This window comes from Dermacentor variabilis, chromosome 9, assembly GCF_050947875.1.
Source record: "Dermacentor variabilis isolate Ectoservices chromosome 9, ASM5094787v1, whole genome shotgun sequence".
Classification (NCBI taxonomy): Eukaryota; Metazoa; Arthropoda; class Arachnida; order Ixodida; family Ixodidae; genus Dermacentor; species Dermacentor variabilis.
This window is the reverse complement of record NC_134576.1, coordinates 45684755-45694200: the sequence shown is the minus strand read 5'-3', so window position 1 is coordinate 45694200 and position 9446 is coordinate 45684755. Positions and strand designations below refer to the sequence as shown.

General features: G+C 44.2%; 1 protein-coding gene across 1 annotated transcript in view; it reads left to right on the top strand.

The window, feature by feature from the left end:
- The first annotated feature begins 429 nt into the window (after positions 1-429).
- The window catches only part of LOC142558327 (uncharacterized), a 94805-nt gene continuing 85788 nt past the window's right edge, over positions 430-9446 (top strand). Inside the window, exons 1-3 of the mRNA XM_075670474.1 lie at positions 430-444; positions 1005-1117; positions 8031-8163. Coding sequence (XP_075526589.1) covers positions 430-444; positions 1005-1117; positions 8031-8163 — 261 coding nt within the window. The remainder of the gene's footprint in view (positions 445-1004; positions 1118-8030; positions 8164-9446) is intronic.

Below are 9446 nucleotides of genomic sequence, written 5' to 3'. Positions count from 1 at the left end.
TAATTAAGGCACGCGAACCCACGACCTTTGGTTGGAGTCCAAGCCACGACCTGTGATGTTAACTAGGGCGAACTTTATTAATGCACGTTTATTTAAGGTAGAGTTAACTGAGGCACTCGACCCCAATACCTTTAGTGGGCGCCGAACGTTGGACTTTTAAATTTTGCTGCATTTTTCATTTCATTAGCCATATAATGTTTTCGCATCAAAGCAAATAACGAAAAAACAACCAATAAAAAGTGAGTTCGAATGAGAATTGAATCGGAATGATAATTTAAATGAAAAAGGCACGTTATTTGATTAATGTCTCGTGAACGCACAGGCTTTCCCCTTCATCCTCTTTATTTTATGCTAAAATGACTGTCAACTGTCTTACATACAATCTTACTTGCTCGAATAGATTAATTCAAGCCGGTCAATATCGACAGCATGTCCGCCCAGCTGGTATCCTGAGTCGAGCACCAAGCCATTTGGCACAAATTTTATGCGCTTCTTAACGTCATTTTTCTGAAAGTGTTACTGTAAATCGTCCTTTTCAATTTTCTTTACACACCTACGAATTCTTCTGAATGAATAAAAAAATTATACAATGATATTTATTCTTGGATTAACCTAGAAAAAGAGTTCAGAAAACTTGAAGAGATTCTTCTACAAAGTAGCGGGCATGTGTAGTTGCTTAGTACGCTTTATTTCTGTACAGCACCTTCCTCCTGCACTGTACATAGGGCACTAAATACAATATTTTATTACGGAATCAGTGTCTTGAAAGTGATCCTTAGATGCATTGTACAAAGTGGATGGGCCATTGCGAACCTCAATTCCCCAATTTATGCATGCGCACTAAACTAATCAATAATGGGTGATGCAGTCAATATAAGTCACTTTACTAGTTAGGTTACAATAATCACACTTCGAATAACAATGCCTTACAGTATTGTCTCCACTCAACTGATTTAAAAAAAAACGTTGCTCTTCATTGAAGCACTTGCGAATTCCTTGCACAGGGGACAGCGTCCTGGCTGAGCACTAAGCGCCCTTCGCAGCAACAGGCGTACACCGTGCTCGCTTTAGCACTTAAGATGCCGGCCGGTGCAGATGCGATGGCGCAGAAATTCCGGTGAGTCGCCTTGTCTCAACGGTGCTCCTAATCAAAGTTTTAGGCGCCAAAGCAAACCGGGAAGCAACGTTTAAAAAGAATCCTTTTTTCTAGGTGCTCACAAAAGGAAAAATTACAATTTCCGACACGCTCATTCATGCACTTTCACTAAACTATCTTTTTTTTGTCTCTATGTCTCTATGAAAGGTTAGCTGGTACGGTTTTGTCCCTTTCGAGTGGCAACTTTCATGCACCTTTACTGCTTCGTAATGTTTGAGAGCTTCAGGAATCATTTACGTTGCTGTTAAACAAGGGTTAATACTTGCACATTTATTCTATCCATACCTGCACGTACAAATAAAATTGAATATGTGGATCATCTCTTGTGTTCGGATAGTTCTATCATCCTCAAGATACACATGTCGCACTCAACGATAGTAATTAAACGGAGTAACTAGCGCATAAATGAAGAAAATACGTCTTCAAATGTGCGCCAAGATAGTCTTAAAATGAAACTGAAGCTGAATGCAGAATAACGAAACGTAGAACAATTTGGGGCTACAATAAATTGTGAGGTGGCGAGACGAAGTTAAAACGTTTTAAAAGTGACAGCGCTAAAGCTCGGAAATTGAACTCTGTGCTTTAAATCTGAAATCTTGTCGCGGTTGGAGGATAACCAGATGGTGGTGGGATGACTGGCTTTGGGGGCCCACGGTTAAACTGAATATGAGGCTGTGCAAGGTGACATGGGTTGAACTTCTTTTGAAGTCGGAGAGGTGCAAGAGAAAAAATTAGTTTTGAAGAAGGACTTAGAAACATGGATGAAAAGAAATGGTCAGCTATAGTACAAAAGTTTACGTACCTCAGAAGCGTGAACACGGCATGAAGGAAGAGGTCAAGAAAGTTGGTAACGAAGTACAGGGTAATTGAAAGTGTAAATTAACAACCATCAGTCATCAGAAAGAAAGTGAGTGAATTTTGAAGCTTCACGTTGAGCCAGTTGGTTCTAGTTAAGAACACTGCAAGAATTTCCAGCAATATAAACACCATGAACGGAAGCAAGTGGACGGAAAGTGAAAATGCTACGCTTATATGCTAGCGAGAATCATAGGCACTGTAAAACCGCTTGCTCCAAGAAGCATGCTACGTGTCTCGTCGCTTGTAGAGCTAGAGTTCTTTCTAAGATTTCATTTTCTTGTGGGAAATGCTACCTCTGTCAAACTGGCCGGGATTGAAACGATAGGCTGAGACAGCACAGATGCAACACAGAAGTGATTCGCGGGTCCCGGACATTTGATAGATCATTGCCATGGATATCAGTGCCGCCCCCTTTTCGAAGCCACCCATGTTCTCGGTCGTTTTAAAGAAAGAAAAAAGTAGGCTGGTATATGACGCCTTCTGGAAAGCGAAGTAATTGCATCAGCGTCCCCTCAGTCGGCATGGCAGAGAATGATGCGTACTTCGTGTCAGGCTTCGGGATCACACGCATGCTGCGCATGCGTGTTAGATGGACGATGCCTGTCTGCTTTGCGTACTCTGCTTTAAACTGTCAGTTGATAGACCAGGATCTTTCTGTCCGCTTGCTTCCTTTCCTAGTGCCTTTTCTTTCGCTGAGTATTCTTATGAAGCGATTGAAAGAGAGACGGTAAATTGGATGTCAAAGATGGAAACTCGAAAGACCATGGAGATTTACAAAAATGGTTCTACAGAAATCGGGAGATAAATCGATACAATAAAGCAAAGGGGAGTGTCTTGCTAATTAGGCCCGAGCTGGCTGTCAGAGAACAGGAACATGCTGGAACATATATATGAGGCAAGCGTGTTCTGCAAGAAGAAAGAAAGAAAGAAAGAAAGAAAGAAAGAGGCCCGGAAACGACTCGGACCATCCTAATGGAATACCAAAATAGGGACCAATCCGGACCGTCCATCTTTCAGAAGCGTTGGGATTCAAGGAAGATAAAAGGTTAAACTGGGCGTTAGTCTAGATAAGTAAGGATGATTACACTAGTGGTGGAAGAAAAGCAGGGCAGAGATTAATAGAGTCGCAGTCATGGCAAGTGGTCATTGCAAGTATGTGTTATGCCTTAAAAAATTACGTTCTCGAAATTTACGTGCCAAGACCATGATCAGATTATTAGGCACGACGTAGTGGGTTGGTAGACTGCGCATTAATTTCACCCATCTGGACTTTTTTAGCGCGAAGCCAATGCACGGTACATGGTCGTTTTTTTTTTTTTTGCACTTCACTTCCATTGAAACGTGGCCGCCGCGGCCGGGATTCGATAGCGCGATCTCGTGCTCAACAGCGCAACGCCTTAGCCGCTAAGCAACCACGACGAATAGTGGTAGAGGTTTTAAAAACGAAAGTCAAGATCGCCCCAGTGACTAGGGTTCCTTGCTGCTGAGCAAATGATCGCGGGCACGATTGTCAGCCGTGGCGATTGCATTACGACTTAGCGGTATGCTAAATCGATTATGCACTTACAATGGGTGCGCGTTAAAGGAACGCGGGGGATCTAAACTGATCCGAAGCCCCGTATTTCGACGTATGTCCGATTCCGGTGCGCTATTTTGCACCTTCAAGTTCCACACCGTACTTTGATTTGTATGCCGTTATATTTGAAGGCTAGGAGTGATCTTGCCCCGCAGTCTTCGTAGGGCTAATCATGATGGTTATTGGCAGCCCCTTTAAAACAGGGTGGAGACAAATAGCCCCATAGCCTGCTCGATTTAATCACGTTTTATTACTGATATCGCTATCTATCCTTTAGCCGATCTGATCGCGATCTTGACTTTCGTTTTTAAAACCTCTACCACTATCCGTCGTGGTTGCTTAGCGGCTAAGGCGTTGCGCTGTTGAGCACGAGATCGCGCTATCGAATCCCGGCCGCGGCGGCCACGTTTCAATGGAAGTGAAGTGCAAAAAAAAAAAAAAAACGACCATGTACCGTGCATTGGCTTCGCGCTAAAAAAGTCCAGATGGGTGAAATTAATGCGCAGTCTACCAACCCACTACGTCGTGCCTAATAATCTGATCATGGTCTTGGCACGTATATTTCGAGAACGTAATTTTTTAAGGCATAACACATACTTGCAATGACCACTTGCCATGACTGCGACTCTATTAATCTCTGCCCTGCTTTTCTTCCACCACTAGTGTAATCATCCTTACTTATCTAGACTAACGCCCAGTTCAACCTTTTATCTTCCTTGAATCCCAACGCTTCTGAAAGATGGACGGTCCGGATTGGTCCCTATTTTGGTATTCCATTACGATGGTCCGAGTCGTTTCCGGGCCTCTTTCTTTCTTTCTTTCTTTCTTTTTGCAGAACACGCTTGCCTCATCCTGTAGCACATACATGTTCCAGCATGTTCCTGTTCTCTGACAGCCAGCTCGGGCCTAATTAGCAAGACACTCCCCTTTGCTTTATTGTATCGATTTATCTCCCGATTTCTGTAGAACCATTTTTGTAAATCTCCATGGTCTTTCGAGTTTCCATCTTTGACATCCAATTTACCGTCTCTCTTTCAATCGCTTCATAAGAATACTCAGCGAAAGAAAAGGCACTAGGAAAGGAAGCAAGCGGACAGAAAGATCCTGGTCTATCAACTGACAGTTTAAAGCAGAGTACGCAAAGCAGACAGGCATCGTCCATCTAACACGCATGCGCAGCATGCGTGTGATCCCGAAGCCTGACACGAAGTACGCATCATTCTCTGCCATGCCGACTGAGGGGACGCTGATGCAATTACTTCGCTTTCCAGAAGTCGTCATATACCAGCCTACTTTTTTCTTTCTTTAAAACGACCGAGAACAATGGTGGCTACGAAAAGGGGGCGGCACTGATACCCATGGCAATGATCTATCAAATGTCCGGGACTCGCGAATCACTTCTGTGTTGCATCTGTGCTGTCTCAGCCTATCGTTTCAATCCCGGCCAGTTTGACAGAGGTAGCATTTCCCACAAGAAAATGGAATCTTAGAAACAACTCTAGCTCTACAAGCGACGAGACACGTAGCATGCTTCTTGGAGCAAGCGGTTTTACAGTGCCTATGATTCTCGCTAGCATTTTTTCCACTAAGCGTAGCATTTTCACTTTCCGTCCACTTGCTTCCGTTCATGGTGTTTATATTGCTGGAAATTCTTGCAGTGTTCTTAACGTAGAACCAACTGGTTCAACGTTAAGCTTCAAAATTCACTCACTTTCTTTCTGATGACTGATGGTTGTTAATTTACACTTTCAATTACCCTGTACTTCGTTACCAACTTTCTTGACCTCTTCCTTCATGCCGTGTTCACGCTTCTGAGGTACGTAAACTTTTGTACTATAGCTGACCATTTCTTTTCATCCATGTTTCTAAGTCCTTCAAAACTAATTTTTTCTCTTGCACCTCTCCGACTTCAAAAGAAGTTCAACCCATGTCACCTTGCACCGCCTCATATTCAGTTTAACCGTGGGCCCCCAAAGCCAGTCATCCCACCACCATCTGGTTATATGTATGACCATATCGTTGACAACTTTGTCATGAAGTGGTCCTTCAGAGAAGACAACGCACAAACGCATGTCTTGCAAAATGATGACGACCGCCGAACCACCTCGAACATGTACGCTATCGACATTTGACAAGCTCGCATCGTTGTCTTGTACGCGCGGCCCGCCACTGGGTTTCTCGTCACGTAACACTTCAACGGCTGTCAAACCAGGCCCTATCTCAAGCGCAGCTGTTACCTATTCTAATGAAACGAAGTCAATTTGCTTACTATACCAGGACGAAATCGGAATACAAGTGCCAGCAGCAACGCACGTGCATTTCAAGGCGAAGCCATTTGGAGCCATATACATCGAGATCTAGTTACTTTGCGACTCTCAAGCCTTCTTCTGCGTACTACTCATCGACAACGCGCTGCCAGTGCAGAAGCATCACACACGCAAACCACTATCACGCACTGTAGAATTACCGAAGCGCCCATTCGTCACCTCGTTGCGGCAGCCTGGGAAGAGCCTTCTGAGAAGGCTGCCACACTGCGCTTGCCACCAGACAAATCTCACATAAAGGAGGAGTGCACACGCTACTCATTCATCCCTACGCCAGTCAGCGCCAGAAATCAAAGGCATATTCCGATAGATACGCTACCTCAACAACTGTCGCAACAACATCACAAAGGTCAACATTCGCAACTTCAAGAACAAATTCAGCGACCCCGAAGACAAGTTAGAAACAGACAACGACAAACAGAGCCACCGAAAGCACAGATACGATGACAAGAAAGACGCCATAGCGCAAGCCCATTCAACTCAAGCCGAACTCAACGAAAAAGACATTTTCCCTGCATGAAACGTCGCTGAGGACGGCTTTGGCAGCGATCAAGACTGGCCCTTACGCCGTGGACTTCAATGGCGACGCCACGCAATACGACGCAAAAAAGAATACGGGCCACTTTCGAACAAAATAGTCCAACACCCATTCTAGCGAGCAGCAGCACATGTGTACCAGCTGCGATAAGTGGACCGAGGTCAAAATAACATGACAAATAACAGACATGAAACAAGTATAGGCCACACCATGTAGCATTGATTCTCTAAAGACACACACACACACACAAACACACACACACACACACACGTGTGTGTGTGAGAGAGAGACTTCAAGCTCTGTACGTTGTCTTCAAGTCCGTGATGGGATGAAAAATTGGGCGAATTGGGCGAATTGCGCACTTTTTTTTGTGTGTGTGTGTGTGTGTGTGGCCGAATTTCCTTTTCGTCATGAGGCATGAACAAGCTGATCTACCGATGCTACGTGCCGCCCCTGCCTCATTAATTTGCCACCAGGGCACACGCTGCGACACCAGCTGTAATTATGTGCGGGGCACACGCTACAGCCTGCATAGCCCACCAGAGGTATGTTAGACGTGGTCGGACAGCTGCACTTTTCTAGGAAGCCGATGAGGTTACAAAACTATCGTGGGACATAGGACTAACTGTGCATCTTTATTTTTCATTTATCAGCGCATCCTAGTTTCCTCGTGTGTTGCTTGTTGCTCACACTCACTCGAGGGAAGGGGTAGCGTGTGACGAGCCACACAACAACAATAGGGTGACTGGTGGTGAAGGAGAAAGACGAAGAATACAGGCAGTGTTCGAGGGACCATGTAGGTCTCCGTCCGCAACCTCCTGCTTGCGTCACACACACACACACACACACGTGTGTGTGTGTGAGAAAGAGAGAGAGAGAGAGACTTCAAGCTCTGTACGTTGTCTTCAAGTCCGTGATAGGATGAAAAATTGGGCGAATTGGGCGAATTGCGCACTTTTTGTGTGTGTGTGTGTGAGAGAGAGAGAGAGAGTGACTTCAAGCCCTGTACGTTGTCTTCAAGTCCGTGATAGGGTGAAAAATTGGGCGAATTTCCTTTTCGTCATGAGGCGTGAACAGCCAACGGACGAGGAAACGTCGATAGTGCGACGCGGTGTGTGCCACCTTATCCCTGCGTCATTGTTTCTTCTCGTCTGATCATTGCACTTGCGCATGATTGATTTTTGCTCAGTAAGAGTGTTTGCTTATTTTTTTTTACCCTCAACGTCCTCACAGACTCATCTACGAATGTTGATGTAGTCACTCCCATGAGACTTACATTTTCAATAAATTTTTAAAGTTTGCACCATCAGTAATGTTCAATAAATTACTATAAATTTGGACTAAAGGTAACCAAAGAACTATTAGACACTACACCAAGCAGCGGAGTTTTGGTAATAGCACTGTCTAAACACTGTGAGCCGAATAGCGTTGATTTCAACAAGGTAACGGATGCTGCTGGAGTCGTTACTCATAATGAACAATGTGCAGCACAAGCCGGTGTTGCTGTGCAAAGAACAATTTAGCTGGGTAGCCGAACAATAGAGCAGCAATGACGTTTGTGTGCATTTTCACATTTAGGGATGTCTACACGCCTGACATCGTCGTGACCAAGGCGCACTATCGCGGTGAGGACAAGACTGCCGAAGATTGCCTAATTGTTCCTCCAACAATTATGTTCGTTCCAAGCGGGAATCCGTATTTCTGCAGCATGGTGAGTTCCCTTGCCAAGCTCTTGAGTTTCCTCCCTCAAGCTCAGTTACGCATACGCCTGAAACGTAGCAGCTATTGTAGGTAATTTTCTGCAAGTATGTAAAAAAGATGCGGCAGCGCCCTTCTCACTTTGAATGTCGACGTTATTGCGATTAGCAGCGAATCAAAGTAGCGACACACCATACCGCCACAACAGAGGCTCGTCATTTATGAGCCACGTGTGCAGGCTTTCCCTCTGGAGATGCTGGGTCATTCAGCAGCGCCTCTGCAAAGTCCACGCGTGAAGCTTGTGTGAATATACATTCAGAGAAGTCTGTCTGAACATATATGACGCTGGTTGAATGCCGCGCAAGCACCGAAGTCCTAAACGTTTTTTTTTTTCCCATGAAGAGTGGCACATAGTAAGTGGCACATGGTTACCGAGGTTGGTGTCAAACAGGGTCACTGAGAGTGGCGCGGGCCCAGTGACCGCAGTTGGCGTCAAGAGTCTTCCTTGAAGAGTGGCACGTGAGCAGTTACACAAACTGAGTGACACACGTTGGCGGGAAGCGGGTAAACTGACGAATAGAACGTACCCGGGGACCCAGGATGGTGCGGCGTTTGGTTTTGAACCCTCTTCCCTCATCACAGGAGCCCGATGTTCTTTCTACCCATTAGACCATGAACTTCCCAGTGACCTAAGTTGATGTGTAACAACGATTAAAAACATAGATAGATAGATAGATAGATAGATAGATAGATAGATAGATAGATAGATAGATAGATAGATAGATAGATAGATAGATAGATAGATAGATAGATAGATAGATAGATAGATAGATAGATAGATAGATAGATAGATAGATAGATAGATAGATAGATAGATAGATAGATAGATAGATAGATAGATAGATAGATAGATAGATAGATAGATAGATAGATAGATAGATAGATAGATAGATAGATAGATAGATAGATAGATAGATAGATAGATAGATAGATAGATAGATAGATAGATAGATAGATAGATAGATAGATAGATAGATAGATAGATAGATAGATAGATAGATAGATAGATAGATAGATAGATAGATTTTAAGTGCCTACCGCACCCGAACTATTGGTGAAGTAAAAAGCACCCGAAGTATTCGGGAAGTATCCTAAGAATGCTAATTGCATCATTATACACTGGCAAAGTAGCACAGCCAAAGACCAAACGACGTAGTTTGTAGTGATTCACTTCTACTTTTACTTGTCTTTTGGAGGCAAGGTACTCTTTGCTGACTTCATACGGATTTATTAAAT